This window comes from Dendrobates tinctorius, unplaced genomic scaffold, assembly GCF_039654945.1.
Source record: "Dendrobates tinctorius isolate UK_male_01 unplaced genomic scaffold, ASM3965494v1 ptg000296l, whole genome shotgun sequence".
In the NCBI taxonomy this organism is placed as follows: domain Eukaryota; kingdom Metazoa; phylum Chordata; class Amphibia; order Anura; family Dendrobatidae; genus Dendrobates; species Dendrobates tinctorius.
Genome location: NW_027361963.1, coordinates 4,758,175 through 4,785,564, shown reverse-complemented (window position 1 = coordinate 4,785,564; position 27,390 = coordinate 4,758,175). Strand labels below are relative to the sequence as shown.

General features: G+C 45.8%; 1 protein-coding gene across 1 annotated transcript in view; it reads right to left on the bottom strand.

Moving 5' to 3' along the window:
* Positions 1–418: 418 nt before the first annotated feature.
* The window catches only part of LOC141073069 (uncharacterized), a 704,210-nt gene continuing 677,238 nt past the window's right edge, over positions 419–27,390 (bottom strand). The window contains exons 5-8 of the mRNA XM_073560395.1: positions 4,962–5,165; positions 4,773–4,870; positions 4,534–4,651; positions 419–2,038 (exon numbers count right to left, since the gene is read on the bottom strand). Of these exons, the coding sequence (XP_073416496.1) occupies positions 576–2,038; positions 4,534–4,651; positions 4,773–4,870; positions 4,962–5,165 (1,883 nt within the window). The 3' untranslated portion in view covers positions 419–575. The remainder of the gene's footprint in view (positions 2,039–4,533; positions 4,652–4,772; positions 4,871–4,961; positions 5,166–27,390) is intronic.

Here is a 27,390-nt window from a genome sequence, read left to right as displayed (position 1 = left end):
AATAGTAAATATATAAACTACTTACTGTAAGTAAAGGGAGGTCAAACAATCCGAGGTCAGGTCCAGGAAATGGCGCAGTATGATAAAGGGAAGTCAGAGACAAAGTCCAATACAAGAGCCGAGGTCAGGAAAGCAAAAAAGACAAAACAGGTAACAGGGAGCAGGCAGAAGGAAAGACAGGTCACAAGCAAATGGTCTGAGCCCGGGAAAAGAATCAAGTCAAGCTGGGTCAGGCACAGAGGGATCAATGTTACATAGGCAACAGCAAGTGTACGATTGACACTGGGGGAGGAACTAGCATGCTTAAGTAGAAGCCTGAAAAAGGAAAATGAACACAGGTGATTGGAGCACAGACTGACAGTCCTGACACAAAGTAACAAAAAGACAGAAGCAGAGTGGAAATCATGACAAATACAGGTTTTCTCCTGTGTGAATTCTCTGATGTTTATAAAGTGGTGATTTACCTGTAAAGCATTTTCCTCATTATAAACACAAAAATGGTTTCTCCCCTTTGTGAGTTCTTTAATGTTTAACAAGACTTAAATTAGCTCTAAAAATTTCCCATATTGTGAACATCAATTTGGCTTCTCTCCTGTGTGAATTCTCTCATGTGTAGTAAGAATGCCTTTATGTGTAAAGCATTTCCCACATTCCAAACATGAAAATGGTTTCTCTCCTGTATGAATTCTCTGATGTTTAATAAGATCGCCTTTATTTGTGAAGGCCTTCACACATTCCAAACATGAATACGGCTTCTCTCCTGTATGAATTCTCTGATGTATAATAAGAGCGCCTTTATCTGCGAAGTCCTTCACACATTCCAAACATGAATACGGCTTCTCTCCTGTGTGAATTCTCTGATGTGTAATAAGATCACTTTTATTTGTGAAGGCCTTCCAACATTCCGAACATGAATACGGCTTCTCTCCTGTATGAATTCTCTGATGTCTAGTAAGATTACTTTTATTTGTGAAGGCCTTCCAACATTCCGAACATGAAAATGGCTTCTCTCCTGTATGAATTCTCTGATGTATAATAAGATCACTTTTATTTGTGAAGGCCTTCCTACATTCCGAACATGAATACGGCTTCACTCCTGTATGAATTTTCTGATGTTTACTAAGACTCCATTTTTCTGAGAAGGACTTTCCACATTCTGAACATGAAAATGGCTTCTCTCCTGTGTGTATTCTCTTATGTATAACAAATTCTGAGTTATTTGTAAAGCATTTCCCACATTCTGAACAGGAGTATGGAGTCTCACCTCTATGAATTTTCTGATGTCTAATAAGATCACTTTTTTCAGTGAAGGCCATCCTACATTCCAAACATGAAAATGGCTTCTCTCCTGTGTGAATTCTCTGATGTCTAATAAGTTCGCTTTTTTTTGTGAAGGCCTTCACACATTCCAAACATGAATATGGCTTCTCTCCTGTGTGAATTCTCTGATGTGAAATAAGACCCCCTTTATTTGTGAAGGCCTTCCTACATTCCGAACATGAATACGGCTTCACTCCTGTATGAATTCTCTGATGTATAATAAGATCGCTTTTATTCGTGAAGGCCTTCCTGCATTTCGAACATGAAAATGGCTTCTCTCCTGTATGAATTCTCTGATGTTTACAAAGACTCCCTTTTTCTGAGAAGGCCTTTCCACATTCCGAACATGAATATGGCTTTTCTCCTGTGTGAATTCTCTCATGTATTAGAAATTGTGATTTATGTGTAAACCATTTCCCACATTCTGAACAGCAGTATGTCTTTTCTCCTTTGTGCTTTCTTTGTGTTACAAAATCTGTGCTTGTAGTAAGTTGTTTGTCACACTGAAATTTTGTATCCACTTTGTCACCTGGAATTGTGGGAACAATGTGAGATTGCTCAGGAGAGCGCTCCTCATGATTAGGAGGAGTATAAGAAAGTGAAGTGCTGTGAAGTCCAGGAGGTCCATGAAGGGTAATGAGGGTTTCTCCATTAGAATGCTTCCTGATATCTTCTTTTTTACAATTTAGTGATAAACCGTTATTCTCACAAGGATTTCCTATAAGGAAGAAAGATAGATTGGATGTGAATTTTTTCTACAATACAGAAGGGATTTCTAAATTTACTTTATAAAAACAAATGAAAAGCGCTCCTTGTGTGAATCAGCAGATAATATTGGGTTAAGGTGAGTGGCTCCTACTCCCCCGGATTAGCTGTGCAGCTCCAGGCACAACCCTGGTGTTAACATGATTGATCCTCCTTGGCTGCAGCGGTGCCGCCTGATCCTCCACCAAGAGGTCCAGATGGAAATAACCAGGATAAAAGTATAAGTAAAAAATGGGCTTCTGAAAGTGCTGCCAAGGATGTAGGGAGAGTTTTCTTATCTTATTAAAATTATTCTATTAAGCTACGTGTTATGGAGCCGGTCCAGCTCCTTCATCGGACTAATACAAGCTGAGTAATACAGGCCGTCATTTATACAATCCATAATGACATCACAACCTTAGAGGTTGTCCACTACAATGTGTACTGGGCAAATCAATTTAAACATTGGAAATAAGGCTTTCTTCAAATACCTTGCATTTCCAAATGTTCCTGTGAGCGGCGCTATCACTGTACACTCATCTCCATTACGTGACCCCCGGCTGCCGCTGACTGATGTCCGGTGATGTCACGACAACTTCCGGAATTGGAAGCTGAAGCGGCATCACCGAGGCAGGACCCAGTCTCCTGCGTGACTGTGCTGGGGACGGAGTTTCACCGCACATCACAGCATTGCAATGCTCAGGGAGACTGGGTCCTGCCTCGGTGACTATTACAAAACACCAGTGATTGTCTTTCCACTGTCTCTAACATCATGTCCTCCCTATATCTGACACTGTCAAAAACTCATCGTTTCCTCCCTCCACTAACCTACCTATGCCCGACATTGCCATCTCGTGTGTGGTTCCACCATTACTCCCCAGCAACATGCCCGCTGTCTTGGGGTCATACTTGATTCGAGCTTTCATTCGCCCCTCACATCCGATCACTGGCTCACTCTTGTTATCTGCATCTCAAAAACATTTCTAGAATTCAACCTTTTCTTACTTTTGACTCTGCAAAAACTCTTACTGTTTCTCTTATTCATTCTCGTCTGGACTATTGTAACTCTCTACTAATCGGTCTCCCTCTTACCAAACTCTCCGCTCAGGACTACCCGTCCTGAATGCAGTAGTCAGGATCATATTCCTCACTAACCGTTACACCGATGCCTCTACTCTGTGCCACGCATTGCACTGGTTACCCATCTGCTACAGAGTTCAATATAAGCGTATTACTTTCATCCACAAAGCGTTCCATGCTTCAGCACCACCCTACATCTCCTCCCTCGTCTCGTCTACCACCCTACCCGTGCCCTCCATTCTAGTAATGACCAGATTACCATCCATAATGTAAGCTTGTGAGCAGGGCCCTCACTCCTCTTGGTATCTGTTGATTTATGACATTATTGCTATGCTGTAATGTCTTTTATTGTCTGTACAAGTCCCCTCTAAAATGTAAAGTGCTGCGGAATATGTTGGCGCTATAGAAATAAAATTATCGCTGTCTTGTTGTCTGCAGTGATGACGTCTCATTGAGAGCACTATGGCCAATAACGGAGATCAGCGGCTCTGCCAGAATAAATGGCATCAGCCGCTCAAAACCACTGTGCTCCCTTACAGGCGGCAGCGCTGTCAATGTGATATCAGCACTGCAGCCAATAGCAGACACTGATAGCAGCACCGGAGACTCCGCACTGAACCAGGGGAGAGTGAATATAGCGCAGGATTTGTGTCTGTTACTGAGAGACAGTGGTTTTTCACAATCAGAAAACCCCTTTTAAGAGATTAATATGAAGTATTGTGTTTATAAGACATTTCCCACATAGTGAACATGAGTACGGCTTCGATCTTGTGACTTTTTCCATGTCTAACAAGACAATTAATCTCTAAAGAATTTCCCACATAGTGAACATGAGTACGGCTTCTCTCCGGTGTGGCTTCTCTCATGTACAACTATAGTTGATTTTTGTCACAAACATTTCCCACATTATATGCCTCACAGATCCATATTATTATTCATTATTTTACATCCTCACATTTCAGGAGTCATAATGCTATTATACACTAAGGGGCAATGGGGTTGGATGTTATATACTAGGGGCACAACAGGGCTGGCTGTTATGCACCGAGGGAAGGGCAACGGGGCTGGATGCTATACACCGAGGAGGTGTGTGAAGGGGGGGGTCTGATGGGTCTGGTTGTTTTACACCACGGTGCGGCGACGGGACCGGATGTTCTGGTCCTTCTACATCCAAGATGGCCTCCATAGTGGCAGAGGAATGACAGACGTATGTCTGACCCACACCTCCATAGCATGGCACTTACTGACTTACCACAGGGCTCTTCATGCCACCGGGCGGTCGGCCTGGATGCAGAGAGACCAACATGCTGACCTCAGTGTAGGAGACAGTGGGAGGCATCATTATAATCACACGTCAGTCATCATCATGCGCTGGAAGTTATTACATACCTGTGGAAACATCTACGGGAATCTCCTCCTTCACTTCAATCACACACGGCTGATCCCCCCTCGTTATCGCTTCTTCTTCTGTCTCATCCTTCACTTTAATGTTAATCAGATCTTCCCCCTGATATGTCAGATGTAACAATCAGCACAATACAAGAAACCACCAAAATCTATTACATCTAAGACATTGATCAGAAATATCCCCCATATACAGATCCAGATAAGGGCCCAGCATCATCTACCTGATGTTCCTCAAGGACATTGTGATTCTCCTCTGGACAGTCCTGGGGATACAGAGGACAGGGACATCTCTCCGGTGGATTTCTCCTCCTGGATCCATCTGTGGAGACACACAGTGATTAAATAAATTGTGTCATGAGAAGATAGAGTAGTAGGTGACCACAGAACAGACATGAGTCTCCCCTGCTCACCCTGCTGATTGGCCCATATTGCGATCGCTTCTTCTGCTCCATGTATAACCTCAATCTTAATATTAATCAGATGGTCAGATGTTGTGGGAGCTTCAGAGTCATCTACCTGATTATCCTCCGGGATGTTGTGAGTCTCCTCTGGACAGTCCTGGGGATACAGAGGACGGGGACATATCTCTGGTGGATTTCTCCTCCTAGATCCATCTGTGGAGACACAAAGACTGAATACATGACCTGCCGTGTGTAGCGGCGACTTCTGTGCTGTAATACCTCTTACATTACCACCCTGTGTTTCAGGAGGTTCACTCTGCTTTTCCTCACTTCTGAATGAAGGACGCTGGCTCGAAAGGCTTTGTAACATGGGAACATATAAAAGATCACCGCTTCTCCACGTATTTCCAGTGAGACAACATTTTACTCACCGGTCTCAGAATATATACATACAGAGGACAGGACAATCAATATGTGGCGGGCCAGTAGATAACAGGCTCCAATTAAGACGCCAGACGTACATTACAATAGACGCAGGTGGCCGGCGACCCCCGATCATTTACAAAGGTGGGGGGAGGTCAGAAGTGGGATATCTCGTTTACCTCTGCCCAGGGGTTGCAGCCCGTCGGTTGCTGCATTAGGGGTATGCATCTCACATTGCACCTATCCTACATGCATCTACTATTCGGGGTGCTGGGGGGTTCTGTAACATGGCTCTCCCTTTTCAGCGACGCGATCGGCATACACAGTCTGATCCTTACGGATCGGCTTGGGGATGACCGAAGTCTATGGGGTTGGTACAAGTTCCGTTTCTCGACTTAGTCCATCGGCGTTACCATTTTGTTTGCCGGGTCTGTAGTGGATGGTGCAGTCTAGGTTGTAGGGCTAAACTCCACCGCAGTAATCTGGTGTTGTCTCCAGAGACCCGATTAAGCCACACTAGGGGATTATGGCCCGTTAGGAGGGAAAACTGTAGTCCATACAAATATGGTTGTAACTTCTTGAGTGCCCATACTACTGCCTGCCAGGCACTCCTTCTCAATGGCCACATAGCTTACTTCGCGGGGCAGTAGTTTCCGACTCAGGTAAGCTACCGGGTGGTCTTGACCGTCCGGCCCGACTTGGCTCAGCACTGCCCAGTCCAAACATAGAAGCGTCTGTGTGAACAAGGAAACGTATAGTTGGATAGGGTGCGGCCAATACCGGGGTATTTGTGAGGGTGTCCTTTAGCTGGCGGAAGGTTTCCTCACACTCGGGGGTCCAGGTTACCTGGCGGGGGAGGTGCTTACAGGTCAGATCAGTGAGGGGCTTGGCTATGCTGTTGTAATTGGGGACAAATTTCCTATAATACCCTCCTGTCTCTAGAAAAGCCATGACCTGGGGTTTAGTGCGTGGGATGGGCCATTTGGCTATGGCCTCAATCTTGGCTGGTTCTGGTCGCTGTTTACCACTTCCCACCCAATGCCCTAAATACTGAACCTCTGCTTTGCCCACGAGACACTTGTTTGGGTTCAGGGTGATTCCGGCCTGGTGGATCCTGTCCAATACTGTCTCTAGGTGATTTAGATGCTCATCCCATGTCACGCTGTAGATGGCGATGTCATCCAGGTAGGCACAAGCATAGTCCTGGAGACCATCCAGAAGCCGGTCAGCCAGCCTCTGGAAGGTCACAGGGGCATTCTTCATCCCGAATGTCATAACTCGAAACTGGAATAAGCCGAACGGGGTGACAAATGCAGACTTGGAAATAGCGTCAGGACAGGGGGATCTGCCAATAGCCTTTGCATAGATCGATGGTGGTCAAATACTTTGACCCCGCCAGCCGGTCTAACAACTCATCCACACGCGGCTTGGGATACGCATCCGTCACAGTTTTCTCATTAAGCTTGCGATAGTCTACACAAAACCGGGTAGTCCCATCCTTCTTGGGTACCAACACTACGGGGGATGCCCAGGGACTGACTCTTCAATGACCCCTAAACGCAAAATCTCTTGTCGCATCCCTTCTCGTACAGACTCAGGGACGCGGAAGGGGGGGTTGTCTCAGGGGGGTCTGATCCTGGGTCTCAACCTTGTGTTGTGCCAGGTGGGTGTACCCCGGTCTCTCTGTCTGAAAACATCCTCTGTCGCTGCCTCAACAACGCCTCCGCTGCTGTCTCTCCCGGGGCCCTAGGTTTTCTCCCAAGTGTACCTGGTCCCATGTTTTAGACTGAGTCCTCTCTCCCCTAAGACATCAGGCAAGGGGAGTCCTGCTAAATCCTCTGCTTCAGGTGCACAGATGGCCACTACCTCTTCAGGGCGCTCCCGGTAGGGCTTCAGCATAATCACGTGGAACACGCGGATACCCCTGGGGTCATCACAATCGGCGACATTGTAGGTGGTGTCGGCTATTTTCCCCACTACCTGGTAGGGCCCCTGCCATGCAGCTTTGAACTTGTTCTGCCTAGTTGGTTCTAACACCAGGACCTTTTGTCCCATCTCAAAGGTGCGTTCTCTGGCCCTCCGATCGTACCACACGTGCTGGCGCCGTTGGGCCGCCTGCATGTTCCCACGTACAGCCTGAGTCAGCTCCTGTAGGCGGTCCTGGAATTCCAGCACATAGGGCACAATAGGTATCCCTTCTATGGTTCCCTCCCCTTTCCAGTGTTCTCGCACTAAGTCTAGGGGTCCCCTTACCCGCCTCCCGTATAACAGTTCGAACGGGGAGAACCGTGTATTCTTGGGGCATCTCCCGATAGGCATACAGGAGGTGTGGCAAGAATTTCTCCCAGTCCCTGTAGGTCCTGGTAAAAGTCCCAATGAGTTGTTTTAATGTTTTGTTAAAACGTCCACACAACCCATTGGTTTGTGGGTGGTACGGGGCGCTTCTAATGGACTTTACGCCGCACAGCTTCCACAGTTGGCTGCAGGGCTGTGGAGTCGGAGTCGTGGAGTCGGAGCTCATTTTGATGGAGTCGGAATAAAACGGTCCGACTCCGACTCCTAAAATATATAATAAATTGGGTACAGTAGTTCAATGCAGAATGTGCTGAATATTTTTTCATATGAATTTGGGAAAGTTATGAAATGTCCTATAAATGGCTGTTCTATTCCTGATCTAAGGCTACATTCACACACAGCGTTTTTGCCGCGTTTTTTGAGGATACGTTTTTCAGCTGCAAAAGCAGATCAGCTTTTTACAAAACTGCATTACCTGAAAGGTTTTTGCGCTCATAGATATAGTGGCATGTAAAAGTTTGGGCACCCCTGGTCAAAATTACTGTTATTGTGACCAGTTAAGCAAGTTGAAGATGGAATGATCTCTAAAAGGGCTAAAGTTAAAGATGACACATTTTCTCTGTATTTTAGGCCAAAAATATTATATATTGTCATTTTTTACATTTTAAAAATTACAATAAGGAAATTAGGCCAATGCAAAAGTTTGGGCACCCTGCATAGTTAGTACCTAGTAGCAGTCCCTTTTAAAAATATCACAGCTCGTAAACGCTTTTAGTAGCCAAGAGTCTTTCAATTCTTGTTTGATCGATTTTCATCCATTCTTCCTTGGAAAATTCTTCCATTTCTGTGAGATTCCTGGGTCGTCGTGCATGCACTGCTATTTTGAGGGCTAGCCACAGATTTTCAATGATGATCGAATCAGGGGACTGTGAGGGCCATTGAAAAACCTCTAGCTATCACCTTTTGAGGTAGTCTATTGTGGATTTTAATGTGTGTGATCATTATCCATTTGTAGAAGCCATCCTGTTTTCAAATTCAGCTTTTTTACACATGGTGTTATGTTTCCATCAAGAATTTGTTGAAATGTCATTGACTCCATTCTTCCCTCTACCTGTGAAGTGTTCCCTGTGCCATTGTCTGCAGCACAACTCCAAAGCATGATTGATCCATCTCCATGCTTAATGGTTGGAGAGATGTTCTTTTCTTGAAATTCTATGCAATTTTTTCTCTGCACATACCTTTGATCATTGCGACCAAAGAGTTCTATTTTAACTTCAACGATTCACAGGACTTGTTTCTAAAATGCATTGGGCTTGTTTAGATGTTCTTTTGCACACATTTGATGCTGAATTTTATGGTGAGGATGCAGGAGAGGTTTTCTTCTGCTGACTCTTCCATGAAGGCCATATTTGATAAGGTGTCTCTGAACAGTAGAACAAGTACCACAACTCCAGAATCTGCTAAATCTTTCTGAAGGTCTTTTGCAGTCAAGTGGGGGTTCTGATATGCCTTTCTAGCAATCCTACAAGCAGCTCTCTCTGAAATTTTGCTTGGCCTTCCAGACCTTATCTTGACCTCCACTGTTCCTGTAAACTGCCATTTCTGAATTACATATTGAACTGAGGAAAGGACAACTTGAAAACGCTTTGCTATCTCCTTATAGCCTTCTCCTGCTTTGTGGGCCTCCACCATTTTCATTTTCAGAGTGCTAGGCAGCTGCTTAAAAGGACCCATGGTGGCTGTTTTTTCGCACAAGGTTAGAGGAGGCTATGTGTTTCTAAACCTGTGGAATCTGCATCAGCTGGCCTTTCCTAACATTGAGGGTGAACAAGCCATAACCCTTACAGGCTAATTAAGGTCTGAAACCTTGGTCAAAGTTATCTGAGCACACAAATCTCCAAAGGTGCCCAAACTTTAGCATCGGACCATTTTTCTTTTTGTAATTTTTAAAATGTGAAAAAATGACAATGTGTATTACTTTTTAGCCTAAAATACAAAACAAATGTGTCATCTTTAACTTTAGGCCTTTTAGAGATCATTTTATCTTCAACTTGCTTAACTGTTCACAATAACAGTAATTTTGACCAGGGGTGCCTAAACTTTTGCATGCCACTGTAATGTTTTCAATATCAAAAGCAGATTAGAACTCTGCTCTATCCATTTATCCATATCTGTCTATTAACATCTTATCTGTACCAAAAAGAATGAAAGCCGGGTAGCACACAGACTAACACTCTTTTTTTTAGCACCAGTCAGGTACACCTCATAGCTGCCCAAAAGGACGCCCAGGACAGGCATTGCTCGTCTTCGGTAACACATCAACATCAATTGATAGTTGGAATAAACAGACTGCATTCACATCTTAAGGTGCAGGCTTTATTTTCAAGTGTAGGGGTGTGCAGTATAAGGTTCTGCAGCAGCTGAGGTGTGCAGTATGAGATTCTGCGGAACTGTATGAGGTTCTGCCCCCCCTAGTTTTGATCCTGGCTAAAACTGTTTCTTATAGATATGGTGAACCCTCAGGTACAGTGGAGGCCAAAAGTATTGGCACCCCTGCAATTCTGTCAGATAGTACTCATTCCTGCAATTCTGTCAGACAGTACTCATTTTCTTCCTGAAAATGATTGCAATCACAAATTCTTTGGTCTTATTATCTTCATTTAATTTGTCTTAAATAGAAAAAACACAAAAGAGAATGAAGCAAAAAGCAAAACATTGATCATTTCACACAAAACTCCAAAAATGGGCCAGACAAAAGTATTGGCACCCTCAGCCTAATACTTTGTTGCACAACCTTTAGCCAAAATAACTGCGACCAACCGCTTCCGGTAACCATCAATGAGTTTCTTACAAGGCTCAGCTGGAATTTTAGACCATTCTTCTTTGGCAAACTGCTCCAGGTCCCTGATATTAGAACGGTGCCTTCTCCAAACTGCCATTTTTAGATCTCTCCACAGGTGTTCTACGGGATTCAGGCCTGGACTCATTGCTGGCCACCTTAGAAGTCTCCAGTGCTTTCTCTCAAACCATTTTCTAGTGCTTTTTGAAGTGTGTTTTGGGTCACTGTCCTGCTGGAAGACCCATGACCTCTGAGGGAGACCCAGCTTTCTCACACTGGGCCCTACATTATGCTGCAAAATTTGTAGGTAGTCTTCAGACTTCATAATGCCATGCACACGGTCAAGCAGTCCAGTGCCAGAGGCAGCAAAGCAACCCCAAAACATCAGGGAACCTCCACCATGTTTGACTGTAGGGACCGTGTTCTTTTCTTTGAATGCCTCTTTTTTTCTCCTGTAAACTCTATGTTGATGCCTTTTCCCAAAAAGCTCTACTTTTGTCTCATCTGATCAGAGAACATTCTTCCAAAACGTTTTAGGCAAGTTTTGGCAAACTCCAGCCTGGCTTTTTTATGTCTCTGGGTAAGAAGTGGGGTCTTCCTGGGTCTCCTACCATACAGTCCCTTTTCATTCAGACGCCGACGGAATGTATGGGTTGACACTGTTGTACCCTCGGACTGCAGGGCAGCTTGAACTTGTTTGGATGTTAGTCGAGGTTCTTTATCCAACATTCGCACAATCTTGCGTTGAAATCTCTTGTCAATTTTTCTTTTCCGTCCACATCTAGGGAGGTTAGCCACAGTGCCATGGGCTTTACACTTCTTGATGACACTGCGCACGGTAGACACAGGAACATTCAGGTCTTTGGAGATGGACTTGTAGTCTTGAGATTGCTCATGCTTCCTCACAATTTGGTTTCTCAAGTCCTCAGACAGTCCTTTGGTCTTTCTTTTCTCCATGCTCAATGTGGTACACACAAGGACACAGGACAGAGGTTGAGTCTACTTTAATCCATGTCAACTGGCTGCAAGTGTGATTTAGTTATTGCCAACACCTGTTAGGTGCCACAGGTAAGTTACAGGTGCTGGTAATTACACAAATTAGAGAAGCATCACATGATTTTTCAAACAGTGTCAATACTTTTGTCCACCCCTTCTTTTATGTTTGGTGTGGAATTATATCCAATTTGGCATTAGGAGAATTCTTTTTTTGTTTTTTCATTGAAGACAAATTAAATGAAGATAATAATACCAAAGAATTTGTGATTGCAATCATTTTCAGGAAGAAAATGAGTATTATCTGACAAAATTGCAGGGGTGCCAATACTTGTGGCCTCTACTGTATCCCTAAATGAAGGTCAATGAACACAGGTGGCTGAATTGAAGGAATTGCTTAATCACCTATTTACCGTGACTAAAAAATTACAAGCTGAGGATTTAACTCCTGGCATTTTCATAAGGGAGTGGAAGAACTTGCTATTTTGCCGGTCCCAAAGAGGAGATTTAATCGCAGATGGCATTTCTGCTTCAACGAAACAGAGACACACAGCTATTGGAAAATAAAATTTTTCTGGCAGCTGTTTATGTGGACCCAAGTCATCGTATATTGCTTTATGATCAACAGCTTACAAAAGGAAAAGAAGCTCTGACTGAGGCAGCAGTCAGGATGAGTGGCCTACAGTAGGACTGCCAGGCGCAAGAGGACTTGGGTCCTGACAGTGCTACTGCTGCCATATTTTCATCCTCATCAGATGAGGAGTTTGACTTTGACAAGTATTTGGATGATATGGAGCAGGCAAAGCGTGGCTGCAAGGAAAAAGATTTCACTCTGTCTCCTATAGCAAGCAGATTGACCATATTTCAGCAAAATGTTTCACTTGCTCTCAAAGAAAAATTCAACCGTTCATCAAAACTGACTGTGCATGAGGCAATTCCTTTGTACTTGGAAATTGTTAGAGATGTTGCCCATGTGGTTACGGCTTTGCCTCCAACCCTAGTGTAGAGAGGTTGTTCTCGGGCCTTAAAATTATTAGGTCAGATGTGAGGTCATCTATGAAGGAGGATCTGATGGAGGCGATACTATTTCTTAGAAAAAATTCATAGACTGCACAAATGTTATTTAGTATGTTTTTGTTGAAAACTGTTTTTTGCCACTTACATAGTTTATCACATACATTTTATTTATATATATATATATATATATATATATATATATATATATATATATATATCGATATTACATAGTGTATTACATACAGTTGTGGCCAAAAGTATTGACACCCCTGCAATTCTGTCAGATAATACTCAGTTTCTTCCTGAAAATAATTGCAATCACAAATTCTTTGGTATTATCATCTTCATTTAATTTGTCTTAAATGAAAAAACACAAAAAGAATTGTCCTAAAGCCAAATTGGATATAATTCCACACAAAACATAAAAAAGAGGTTGGACAAAAGTATTGGCACTTGCTGGCCAGAACCTGAACCCAATCCTCCGGCTTCACTTGATGAAGGGCACACTGCCGCTCAAAGTCCTGCAGAAAGCCATCAATGTCTTCCTCTGCCTCCCCCAACTGTCGGAAGGCATTATACTGGATTTTTTTGTGGCTTACTGCTGACGGTACCTGGGCGGAGGCCAGAGCTCCCCCTGCTCGCTGACTCTCCTCTCTGCCATCTCCATCTTGGCCCGCTCCATCTTGGCCCGCTCCATCTTGGCCCGCTCTGCCATCTTTTCCTTCAGATCAGTACGCACATCAGCCATCACCTCTCGTACGATCTCTACTGCAGGGTTTGGGACATAGAATGCCAGTCTGCTCTTTACCTCCCTCTGGAATTCAGTCTCTTTCACGTTCACATTGGGAGTCGCCGCACTGTCGTGTTCCATGATGGCTGCTATAAAATCTGCTTTTGTTGCTGGCGATTAACCCTCGAGCTTCCACCAGGTCTTTTAATGTATTCCTCTTTAACTTCTGGTAGTTGTTTTCCATTCAGTCCTTTACTCCTATAGATGGGTTATCATATCCCGCCGCTGCCACCAGTGTAGCGGGGAATTCTGTGCTGTAATACCTCTTACATTACCACCCTGTGTCAGGAGATACACTCTGCTTTTCCTCACTTCTAAATGAAGGACGCTGGCTCGAAAGGCTTTGTAACATGGGAACATATAAAAGATCACTGCTTCTCCACGTATTTCCAGTGTGACAACATTTTACTCACTGGTCTCAGAATATATATACATACAGAGGACAGGACAATCAATATGTGGCGGGCCAGTAGATAATAGGCTCCAAATTAAGAAGCGAGACGTACATTACAATAGCCGGAGGTGGCCGGCGACCCCCGATCATTTATAAAGATGGGGGGAGGTCAGAAGTGGGATATCTCGTTTACCTCTGCCCAGGGGTCGCAGCCGGTCAGTTGCTGCAATAGGGGTATGCATCTCACATTGCACCTATCATACATGCATCTCCTATTCGGGGTGCTGGGGGGTTCTGTAACACCGTGTATCTGTCTATATACAGTGGGTACGGAAATTATTCAGACCCCATTAAATTTTTCACTCTTTGTTTCTTTGCAGCCATTTGGTAAATTCAAAAAAGTTAATTTTTTAATCATTAATGTACACTCTGCACCCCATCTTGACTGAAAAAAAATGGAAATGTAGAAATTTTTGCAAATGTATTAAAGAAAAACTGAAATATCCCATGGTGATAAGTATTCAGAGCCTTTGCTCAGTATTGAGTAGAAGCACCTTTTGAGCTAGTACAGCCATGAGTCTTCTTGGGAATGATGCAACAAGTTTTTCACACCTGGATTTGGGGATCCTCTCCAGTTCCGTTTTATTGGATAGTGAACGTTGGTGGACAGCCATTTTCAGGTCTCTCCAGAGATGATCAATTGGGTTTAGGGCTGGGCCAGTCAAGAATGGTCACAGAGTTGCCACTCCTTAGTTATTTTCATAGAATCATAGAATTGGAAGGGACCTCCTGAGCCATCTGGTCCAACCCCCTGCTCAAAGCAGGATTCGCTAAATCATCCCAGACAGATGTCTGTCCAGCCTCTGTTTGAAGACTTCTATTGAAGAACTCACCACCTCCCGTGGCAGCCTGTTCCACTCATTGATCACTCTGTCACAAAGTTTTTTCTAATATCTAATCTGTGTCTCCTCCCATTTAGCTTCATCCCATTGCTACTATAAAGATGATCCTTCTACAATACGACAGCCCTTGAGATTTGTAGACAGCTGTGTGCTTAGAGTCATTGTCTTGTTGGAAAGTGAACCTTTGGCCAAGTCTGAGGTCCAGAACACTCTGGAAGAGGTTTTCATCCAGGATATCCCTATACTTGGCCGCTGTCAGGAACACCGCACTGTACTTGCTCACTGAGCCAGTGCGCGTGTCCTGAGTGTCAGGATCCTGTCAGCGCCGGCGTGCAGCCTCCGCTGAGCAGGGACTCACCCGCAATGTAGGGGTACCGGGGTCTGGTACAGCCAGGAAGTACCAATGCACAGGACCTGTGGATGCTGAAATTCAGCAAGCCGGCATAGGACCTACGGTCATGTGACTGCAAGGGGGCGGGGCTTAGCCTCCTGCTTTCAGAGAACCTAGAGAACTCAGAGTCAGGCAAAGCAGGGGTCATGCACAGTACAGACCAGCGAGGTACAGGAGGGATAAACAGACGGGAGATCAGACAAAGCCAAAGGTCATACACAAGATATCAATACAGTACCAGGGAGGAGACAGAACGGATAGTCAGGGCCAAGCAGAGATCAAAACCAAACGGACGTAGAAGGTACCAAGCAGAATCCAAAGCGATATCCAGAGAACAGACCGAGTCATACACAGAGAATCAAGCAACCAGAACACAGCACAAACACACTCAGGGGTCACCACACAATGCCAAGGGCGAAAGTATAACTGACAGGGGATGGGAGCTTCCTGAGGCTATAAGAAGCCTCCCCAGAACCAATGAGAGGCCACCATAATAGGTCCCAGGTGTGCAGGTGAGAGTCTGCACTGAGATCAGAACATTAACCCCAGAAGTGCCGGTCACCCAGCACTGGTATCATGACAGTACCCCCCTCTCAACAGGGGGCCTCTGGACCCCCAGGCTTGCCCGGGTACCTAGCATGGAAAGCCCGAACCAGACGATCCGCATGCATCAACCGGGCTGGCACCCAGGACCTGTCCTCCGGCCCATACCCCTTCCAATGAACTAGGTACTGTACTGACCGCCGTACCAACCTAGAATCTACAATGTGACCAATCTCATATTCCACATGTCCCTCAACCGAAACCGGAGGAGCAGCGGACTAGGATTCTCCCCGGACTGCTTCAAACGGCTTCAGTAGAGATCTATGGAAGACGTTAGGGATCTTGAAAGAGGGTGGAAGGCACAGCCTGTACGCTACTGGGTTGATTTTTTCCACAATCTTGTACGGGCCAATGAATTTGGGGCCCAACTTGGCTGACGGAATCTTTAACTTAATGTTTCGCGTGGAGAGCCAAACTTTCTCTCCCACCCGAAACATGGGACCAGGTGTTAGTTTCCTGTCCACGAAAAACTTATACCTGCCTTGAGACCTAGATATACGCCGCTGGACTTCTGCCCATGTATCTTGTAACCGCTGAACAGAGTCCTCAGCCCCGGGGCACCCCGAATCCAGACGAGAAAACTCACCAAAATGAGGACTGAACCCATAGTTGATCAAGAAAGGGGACATACCAGTGGATTGATTCACCCGACTATTGAAGGCAAATTCAGCCAACGGTAGTATATCACACCAGTCATTTTGTCTAGCAGAAGTCAGACATCTGAGGATCTGTTCCAGAGACTGATTAGTGCGTTCCGTCTGACAATTACTCTCAGGATGGTATGCAGACGAAAAGGACAGAGATATCCCTAATTTTTTGCAGAAAGCACGCCAAAACTTAGCCACAAACTGCACACCACGATCAGACACCACATTCAGGGGTACCCCATGCAAGCAGACCACATGCTGCACAAACAATCTGGATAAGGTCTCAGCAGAAGGTAATGCGGACAGGGGTACAAAATGAGCCTGCTTAGAAAATCTGTCCACCACTACCCATACCACGGTATTACCCCTGGAAGAGGGAAGATTGGTAATAAAATCCATGGACAGATGGGTCCACGGTCTTTTGGGAACTTCCAAGGGCATCAGCTCCCCCGCCGGCCGGCTGTGGGAGCTTTTAGAACGAGCGCAGACCCCACAACCAGAAATGAATTTCTTTATATCAGAACCCAGAGTAGTCCACCAGAAGATCCTAGCCACCGCCAGTCGCGTGGCTGATATATACCAGGGTGAGCACACAACTTGGATTCGTGGAACTCTTGCAAGAGTTTAAGGCGAAGTTGCTCTGGGACAAACAACTTGCCCCCTGGCTTGGCCGCAGGTGCCAGCGACTGGGCCCCCTCAATTTCCTGTTCCAATTCAGACGAGATCCCTGCTAACACCACCCCAGGGTGCAGAATGGAGGACGGTGGCTCAGGGACAGACACAGGGTGAAAACTACGAGATAAGGCGTCAGCCTTGACATTTTTTGACCCTGGACGGAATGTAATAGTAAATTGGAAACGAGAAAAAAAAAGTGACCAACGGGCCTGTCTGGGCGTTTATCTTTTAGCAGACTCGATGTAAGACAAATTTTTGTGATCAGTGATCACAGTAACCGGGTGACTGGCCCCCTCCAAAAAGTGCCTCCATTCCTCAAATGCCAACTTAACCGCAAGAAGCTCTCTATTGCCTACATCATAATTTCTTTCAGCAGCAGAGAACTTCCTGGAAAAGAAGGCACATGGCCTGAGTTTGGTTAGAGTGGCAGGCCCTTGGGACAACACTGCCCCCACCCCCACCTCGGAGGCATCCACCTCCACCACAAATGGCTTGGAAGGATCTGGCTGTATCAAGACAGGAGCAGACATAAAACATTTTTTCAGAGTCGCAAAGGCCTCTTTTGCGAGCGAGGACCAATTTCTCACATCCGCACCTTTGCATGTTAGATCCGTGAGAGGTTTGACCACTTGCGAAAACCCCCGGATAAATATGTGGTAATAATTGGCGAACCACAAGAAGCGTTGAAGACCCTTAAGATCTCGGGGTTGCACCCAATCCGCAATGGCCTGCACCTTCTTGGGGTCCATGCGAAAACCCTCACCGGATACAATTAACCCCAAAAAAGACAATTCTTGCACACAGAATACACATTTCTCCAATTTGGCATACAGATGATTTTCTCTCAGTCTTTGGAGTACATGTTCCAAATGAGAATGCTGGTCGGGAGAGTATATCAAAATATCACCTAAGTAGATAACGACAAAACGACCAATGAGATCCGAGAATACCACGTTGATGAAATTCTGAAATATGGCGGGGGGCGTTGGTTAGACCAAACGGCATGACTAAATTTTCAAATAGTCCCTCGGTCGTGAGGAACGCGGTTTTCTATTCATCCCCCTCTCGGACCCTTATCAAATTACATGCCCCCCGAAGATCCAGTTTAGAAAACTACTTTGCCCCTGATAGTTGGTTACATAAATCGGGAATCAACAGAAGGGGGTACGTATTCCATACAGTAATCTGATTAAGCTCCCGGAAGTTAAGACAGCTACGTAACCCGCCATCTTTTTTCTTTACAAAAAAGAAACCTGCCGCCACAGGTGAGACTGAGGGACGTATGTGTCCTTTGCGCAGACTTTCAGCAATGTACTCCTTCTTAGCCAAGCGCTCAGGACCAGACAAATTAAACAGACAGGCTTTAGGTAATTTAGCCCCCGGGACCAGCTCAATAGCGCAGTCAAAGGGTCTATGTGGCGGTAACGTCTCGGCCTCGCTTTCAGAGAACACATCTTCGAAGTCCTTCAGGCATTCCGGAATACCTTCCAGCTCGACAGATGATACAGACACAGATTTAACAGGTTCAACCAGCAGTGCAGATTTATCACATAACTCAAAATCATTAAACCCCCATTGAACAATCTCCCCTGTTTTCCAGTTAATAACTGGGTTATGCCGTTGTAACCAGGGCATGCCCAACACCAACCCTGCAGGTAGATTGTCCAGTACAAAACAACTTAGGTTTTCCACATGAGTAGCACCCACTCTGAGTGAAAACAAGTCAGACATAGAGAGAATTCCCTCCTTAGTGAGGGGAGAGGAGTCAATGGCCATCACCTTGATCGGAACCTTGAGCCTAACTGTCCCTATCTTGCAGTGTGTGACCAACTGGGAGTCAATGAGGTTAATAGATGATCCGCAGTCCACGAAGGCTGTAGAGGAAAAAGAACTACCGTCCACAAACAGTTCCACAGGCAGTAACACTTTAGAAAACGCGGAAAATGGTACCTGAGGGTCTGAGCAGTCTCCCCGTTGACTACCCAGACCTAGTCGTTTCCCGCCGACTGGGTTTGAAGATGGGCAGTCAGGACACTCCCTTTTCCAATGTCCCGTTTTACCGCAGTAAAAGCATAACTGGTTGTGGGAGCATTTATGCAGGGGTGGCATTTATGCACATGTAATCGAAGTACATGTATCAAAGTACTTCTGGCAGTTATAACATGGCAGTTAGACAGGGCAGGAGACAGGTAAGACATTTATATACATCTACTCTCTGTACATTTGGAGTACAACAAATATATACCATATGCATTTGTGTAATTTTTATCCTGGCCGCTGCATTCACACACATCCACCGCCCTGGCATTAACTCTCCACACTCCATCCATATTGGCCCCTCGCTCCTTTCCTCTCCTATGTATAGCACTCATGCTCTTTTCACATTGTTAAATTGCACAGATCCAGCCAGTCCCACCATTCAACACCAGAGACGCTCTCACAAATCACTTAACCATCTGCTCACTCTTTCTATCCTCCTTCTCCTAGTTGCAGGAGACATTGCTCCCAACCCTGGTCCCCCATGTTATAGAAAGTCAAACCCCCCCACTGCTACACTCAGAAACCCCTCTAATCTTATTAATATTCCCTGCATGCCATCTGTCTCTCTTAATTGTGCACTTTGGAATTCTCGCTCAGTGTGTAACAAACTCTCCTTCATTCATGACTTCTTCCTTTCTAATTCTCTTAACCTTCTGGCTCTTACTGAAACCTGGATCCAGCAGTCAGATACTACCGCTGCTGCTGCTCTTTCATACGGGGGGCTACACTTCTCTCATACCCCAAGATCAGACAATAGAGCTGGTGGAGGCGTTGGTATGCTCCTATCACCAAAATGTACCTTTCAGGTTATCCCTCAAGTACCCTCACTTGTCTTCCCTTCTTTTGAGGTCCATGCCGTCAGACTCTACACCCCCTTCTCCATGCGAGTGGCGGTGGTATATCGTCCTCCCGGCCCCTCCCATCAGTTCCTGGATCATTTTGCCACTTGGCTTCCACATTTTCTCTCCTGTGACATCCCTACCCTCCTCATGGGAGATTTCAACATCCCCATTGCTCTTCCCCTCTCCCCATCTGCTACTCACCTTTTATCTCTAACCTCCTCATTTGGCCTTTCGCAGCTTACTAATTCTCCAACGCATGAAGACGGAAACTCCCTCGACTTGGTATTCTCTCGGCTTTGTGCAGTGGATGATTTTGCAAACTCCCCTCTCCCGCTCTCTGACCACAATCTTCTTTCATTCTCTATAAAGAACTGCCAGGCTGCTCAGGTCACCCCCACTGTCCAGACTTATAGAAACACACAGGCCATTAACACCCAGAAACTTCTGAAGAACTTGCAGTCTTCATTGGCCCCTATCTCCTCCCTCTCATGTCCTGATTCTGCATTGAAGCATTACAATGAAACACTTCAAAGTGCCCTGGATGAATTTGCACCCCCTATAAATAGAACACCACAACGCAGACGGCGACAACCCTGGCACACGGTGCAAACACGTTTCCTGCAGCGGTGCTCCAGGTGCGCCGAACGTCTGTGGAGAAAATCCAATCTACACGAAGATTTCATCCATTTTAAGTTTATGCTTAGAACATACAACACTGCCCTTCACCTCTCCAAACAAACCTATTTCAACACCCTCATCATCTCACTGTCCAATAACCCGAAACGTCTCTTTGACACTTTTCATTCTCTACTCAATCCAAGAGTACAGGCCCCAACCACGGAGCTCCGAGCTGACGATCTGGCCAATTACTTCAAAGAAAAAATTGACCAGATCCGACAGGAAATTATCTCCAAATCCCCTCATACCATGCACTGTCCTCCCTCCCCCACTGCATCTAACTCACTCTCTGATTTTGAACCAGTCACAGAAGAAGAAGTAAGCAGGCTCCTTGCATCTTCTCGCCCAACTACTTGCACCAGTGACCCATTTCCGTCACATCTCCTCCAGTCCCTTTCCCCTGCTGTCACCCCTCACCTAACTAAAATATTTAACCTCTCTCTCTCTTCTGGTATTTTTCCCTCTTCATTTAAGCATGCCATCATACATCCACTACTTAAAAAACCATCCCTCGACCAAAACTGTGCCGCTAACTATAGACCTGTCTCTAATCTTCCCTTCATCTCTAAACTCCTGGAACGCCTGGTCCACTCCCGTCTTATCCGCTATCTCTCAGAAAACTCTGTTCTCGACCCTCTCCAATCCGGTTTCCGCTCTTTACACTCCACTGAAACTGCCCTCACTAAAGTCTCTAATGATCTGCTAACAGCTAAATCAAATGGTCATTACTCCATGCTAATTCTCTTGGATCTCTCTGCAGCATTCGACACTGTGGATCATCAGCTCCTCCTCACTATGCTCCATTCCATTGGCCTCAAGGACACCGTTCTCTCCTGGTTCTCCTCCTATCTCTCCGACCGCTCCTTTACTGTTTCTTTTGCCGGTTCCTCCTCCTCTCACCTTCCCCTTACTGTTGGGGTTCCTCAAGGATCGGTTCTAGGCCCCCTCCTCTTCTCCTTGTACACTGCCCCTATTGGTCAAACAATCAGTAGATTTGGTTTCCAGTACCATCTCTATGCTGATGACACCCAATTATACGCTTCTTCTCCTGACATCACGCCAGCCTTTCTAGAAAACACTGGCGATTGTCTAAACGCTGTGTCTAATATCATGTCCTCACTATATCTGAAACTGAACCTGTCAAAGACTGAACTCCTTGTGTTTCCTCCCGCTACTAATGTACCTACACCCGACATTGCCATTTCCGTCTGTGGTTCCACTATTACTCCCCAGCAACATGCCCGCTGTCTTGGGGTCATACTTGATTCCGAGCTTTCCTTTGCCCCCCACATTCGATCACTGGCTCACTCTTGTCATCTGCACCTCAAAAACATTTCTAGAATTCGACCTTTTCTTACTTTTGACTCTGCAAAAACTCTTACTGTTTCTCTTATTCATTCTCGTCTCGACTATTGTAACTCTCTTCTAATCGGTCTCCCTCTTACAAAACTCTCCCCTCTCCAATCTGTCTTGAATGCTGCAGCCAGGATCATATTCCTCACCAATCGTTACACCGATGCCTCTACCTTGTGCCAGTCATTACACTGGCTACCCATCCACTCCAGAATTCAGTATAAACTTATTACCCTCACCCACAAAGCCCTCCATGGCTCAGCACCACCCTACATCTCCTCCCTTGTTTCAGTATACCACCCTACCCGCGCCCTCCGTTCTGCTGATGACCTGAGGTTAGTATCCTCAATAGTCAGAACCTCCCACTCCCGTCTCCAAGACTTTACACGTGCCGCGCCAATTCTTTGGAATGCACTTCCCAGGTCAATACGATTAGTCCCCAATCCCCACAATTTTAAGCGTGTCCTGAAAACGCATTTATTCAGACTGGCCTATCGCCTCAACACATTAACCTAACCTATCCCTGTGTGGCAGAGCCAAAAATTTTACCATAACCAGGTTCCCAGCATCATGTTCCCACATGCTTTATGCATCCATTAGCCCTCTGTGTCTGTACTGTTACACACTTAACATTATGGCTGGTCCATACAATCAGGGCAACTGTTACCACCCACCTTTCGTGTCTACCTCTTTCCTCATAGACTGTAAGCTTGCGAGCAGGGCCCTCACTCCTCTTGGTATTTGTTATAATCTACTGTATGTGATTATTGTTATGATGTAATGTCTATTGTCTGTACAAATCCCCTCTGAAATGTAAAGTGCTGCGGAATATGTCGGCGCTATAAAAATAAAATTTATTATTATTATTATTATTGTCCTTCCGGCATCTCCTCTCCGTATCCTTCAGGGAGAGGGCGCCTACATCCATGGGCTCAGGGGCAGTCTCTTTTCCACTGGGGATTAATGGAGTTTCCACCTGCATCACCCCTCTGGCCCGCAGCCTGCGGTCCATCTGGACGGCCTGGGTCATGGCGTCCTCGAGAAAGTTAGGTGGGGGATGTAACACCAAGGCATCCTGCAGCCGCTCGGACAAGCCTCTGCGAAAGAGTCCTCGGAGTGCGGCGTCGTTCCAAGAGACCTCTGCGGCCCAGCGGCGGAATTCAGTACAAAACCACTCAGCTGAGTGTTTCCCCTGACAGACACTCATCACCATGTCCTCTGCCAATTGCACTCGGTCAGGCTCATCATAAATGTGCCCCAGAGCCTCAAAGAACAAATTCACAGACATGAGTTCAGGAGCAGAGGAAGAGAGAGAGGAAGCCCATGCCTGTGGAGCCCCCCGAAGTAGGGAAATGACTACCCCCACCCTCTGGAACTCATCTCCGGAAGAGCGGGGCCTCAGAGAAAAAAAAGCTTGCATCCTTCTCTGAAAGACCTGAACTCCTTTTTATCCCCTGAGAAAAGGTCGGGCAATTTGACCGGAGATTCGGGGGATGCCAATGACACATCTCTATCCCCAGCATTAGAAGCCCCTGTAGCGACAGCCCCCTGCACAGTATCCACCAACTGTTGCTGGGTCTGGGCCATCGTGCACTGCTCCACATTAAGTGTGTGGAACATTTGGGTCAGGTGCTTGACCTGATCAGCCAAAGCTTGTATGCGATCCATGAGGATAACACTTTTTTTTTTTTCCTTTTCTCTAGAGGAAAAAAAAAACTGTAATGGTCAGTTATGTCAGGAATACCGCACTGTACTTGCTCACTGAGCCAGTGCGCGTGTCCTGAGTGTCAGGATCCTGTCAGCGCCGGCGTGCAGCCTCTGCTGAGCAGGGACTCACCCGCAATGTAGGGGTACCTGGGTCTGGTACAGCCAGGAAGTACCAATGCACAGGACCTGTGGATGCTGAAATTCAGCAAGCCGGCATAGGACCTACGGTCATGTGACTGCAAGGGGGCGGGGCTTAGCCTCCTGCTTTCAGAGAAGCTAGAGAACTCAGAGTCAGGCAAAGCAGGGGTCAAGCACAGTACAGACCAGCGAGGTACAGGAGGGATAAACAGACGGGAGGTCAGACAAAGCCAAAGGTCATACACAAGATATCAATACAGTACCAGGGAGGAGACAGAACGGATAGTCAGGGCCAAGCAGAGATCAAAACCAAATGGACGTAGAAGGTACCAAGCAGAATCCAAAGCGATATCCAGAGAACAGACCGAGTCATACACAGAGAATCAAGTAACCAGAACACAGCACAAACACACTCAGGGGTCACCACACATTGCCAAGGGCGAAAGTATAACTGACGGGGAATGGGAGCATCCGGAGGCTATAAGAAGCCTCCCCAGAACCAATGAGAGGCCACCATAATAGGTCCCAGGTGTGCAGGTGAGAGTCTGCACTGAGATCAGAACATTAACCCCAGAAGTGCCAGTCACCCAGCACTGGTATCATGACAGCCGCATTCACGTTTCCTTCAAATGCAACCAGTCATCCTGTCCCTGCAGCTGATGATGCTGCCACCACGTTTCACTGTTGGGATTGTATTGGGCAAGTGATGAGCAGTGCCTGGTTTTCCCCACACATAACTCTTAGAATTATCACCAAAAAGGTCTATCTTCGTCTCATCAGACCAGAGAATCTTATTTCTCATAGTCTGGGAGTCCTTCATGTGTTTTTCAGCAAACTATGCGGGCTTTCATGTGTCTTGCACTGAGGAGAGGCTTTCGTCAGGCCACTCTGCCATAAAGGCCCGACTGGTGGAGGGCTACAGTGATAGTTGACTTAGTGGAACTTTCTCCCATGTCCCTACTGCATCTGTGGAGCTCAGCCACAGTGATCTTGGGGTTCTTCTTTATCTCACAAAGGTTCTTCTCCAACGATTGCTCAGTTTGGATGGACGGCCAGGTCTAGGAAGACTTCTGGTGGTCTCAAACTTCTTCCATTTAAGGATTATGGAGGCCACTGTGCTCTTAGGAACCTTGAGTACTGCAGAAATTCTTTTGTAACCTTGGCCAGATCGGTGCCTTGCCACAATTCTGTCTCTGAGCTCCTTGGCCAGTTCCTTTGGCCTCATGATTCTCATTTGGTGTGACGTGCACTGTGCGGTCTTATATAGACAGGTGTGCGCCTTTACAAATCAAGTCCTGTCAGTTTAATTAGGCACAGCTGGACTCCAATAAAGGAGTAGAACCATCTCAAGGAGGATCACAAGGAAATGGACAGCATGTGACTTAAAGGGAAGGTGCCGTGTAGTTTGATAATTTGATGTGAAAAAGAAAATAGTATAAAAAGATCTTGTCCCCTAAGCTTGAGTCAGGGGAGAGTATGGTTTTTATTTTATACTGTATGAATGTACTCACAGGGGGCCTCCATCTTAGTTTGCTGGCTGCTGAAGGACACTCCCCCATGCAAATGTACGGCAGAGTTAGGGCATAAGGGTAACGGTCGGCTGGCGACCCCCTAGCTGATTTACGGCCGAGAAGTGTAACCTGACCGCAGGACGTGGCACGCAGCTGAATTCATGGCATGCGGGGGTCGGAAGGGAGAGAGAGGGGGGGGGAGGGGGGGAGAGGGAGAGAGAGAGAATATTTCTGGATCAGAACAGGCCATCAGTCAGAAGTAATGTCACCCTGCTCCTTCCACCATATATCTCCCTCTGTGACTCCCATAGACCAGCACACTGCTCCTGAAATACTCTGTGCTGCTGTCACCCTGCTCCCAGAATCCTTGCTGCCTGCCATCCTCAGTGACCGAAGACCCCATTCCTCTCCTCAGATCCTGTCCTGGCGATGAGTGAAAGCGAGGCGACAGGGGCCTGATGTATGGTGGAAGGAGCAGGGTGACAGCAGCATAGAGTATTTCAGGAGAGCAGTGTGCTGGTCTATGGCACCCTGTTCGGTGCCAGGGATTGTACATAGAGCGCTGTGTTTTATACACATGGATGGACCGTCTACTTGTCTGCTCCACAGAAGATCAGAAAAAATTTCTGCTGTTTGATGACCTGCTCTGATCCAGACTTTACATGCAAAGACAGTCAGTAACTTTGCAGGCCCCATCACAATGGCTGCTCACTGTGTTCCTAGATGTCATCCTCTCTTTTCCCTTAGCAAACACCCAGAATGGGAGGAGAGGAGTGACATCACACCCAGAAGGGGAGGAGAGGAGTGACACCACACCCATGTCAGCAGACTCTGCCCATAATTACTGCAGGGCAGTAATGTGAGCTAGTTGTACACTAGGTTTTTGTGCCAAATTTCAGTAGCTGTTCCCTCTAGTGTTAACAAGTGGAAATGCCAAACTTTTTAAAATTATTTTTCATATTTTGTAAAATTAAACATTAATTCTTTACATTTTTTCAATTGCTGAAAAAAATTTTTTTGGATGGCACCTTCCTTTTAAATATGAGTGTCTGAGCAAAGGGTCTGAATACTTATTGACCATGTGATATTTCAGTTAATCTTTCTTAATAAATTTGAAAATATTCCTACATTCCTGGGGTTTTTTTCAGTCAAGATGGGGTGCAGAGTGTAAACTAATGAGAAAAAAATTAACTTTTTGAATTTACCAAATGGCTGCAATGAAACAGAGGGGAAAATTTAAAGGGGTCTGAATACTTTCCGTATCCACTGTATGAGACACGTCTCACAGAAGTGGTAATTCTAGGTTTATGTATCAGGGACTACATTACATTGTTGTGGTCCTCACCACAGATACCGAGGTCCCAGCACATTGTGGCCCCAAGTATGAAGTGAATCAGTGAGGCCAAAGCCTAATGCTCTCTGCTCTGCACTCGGAGGATGAGGACCCTGAGGAGAGGGACAGAGAAGACCCTCGTCAGTCAGATGGAGGAGCCGCACTAAGAAACACAACTTCTCCAAGTTTCCCTCCACCAGGAATGGAACCACAGAGGAGCTGGAGAAAGCTCCACATTTTAAGACCCTAAATGCAGCGATAAATTAATATCGATCACAACATTTAGGAGCCCGGGAGAGGGCCGATGGTTGTCATGGCAACCCGAGATCGTCATGACAACCTTGGGATCTGCCAGTGACAGGCTGTTTAGACCATGCCAGGAGCACAGTCTAAGAGGCTTCTGTCAATGCAGTACATGTGCAGTGTAATGCATGATATCTGCAGTCAGATTAATAAGTTAAGGTCACATAGAAGGACTAAGTAAAAAAAGTAAAATAAATCACAAATGAAAAAAACATGACAATATTTATATAAAAACAAATAAAGTACACATATTTGGCATTGCAGTGTCCAGGACGACCCAACCTATAAAAATGTCACACTAATTAACCCCTTTATGCTTTATCATCATATCACCGAACGGAAAGTGGAATAAAACAATATCAAAAAGACAAATGTATATAAGAATGTTATCGCTAAAAAGTCATCTTGTCCCGCAAAAAACGAGCTGCCATACAGCTCCATCAGTGGAGAAATAACATACGTATAGCTCTCAGAATAAAGCAATGCAAAAACTATTATGTTTACTATAAAATAGTTTCATTGTGTAAAAAAAAAAAAATGTTACAAATGTCATATCGCTGTAAT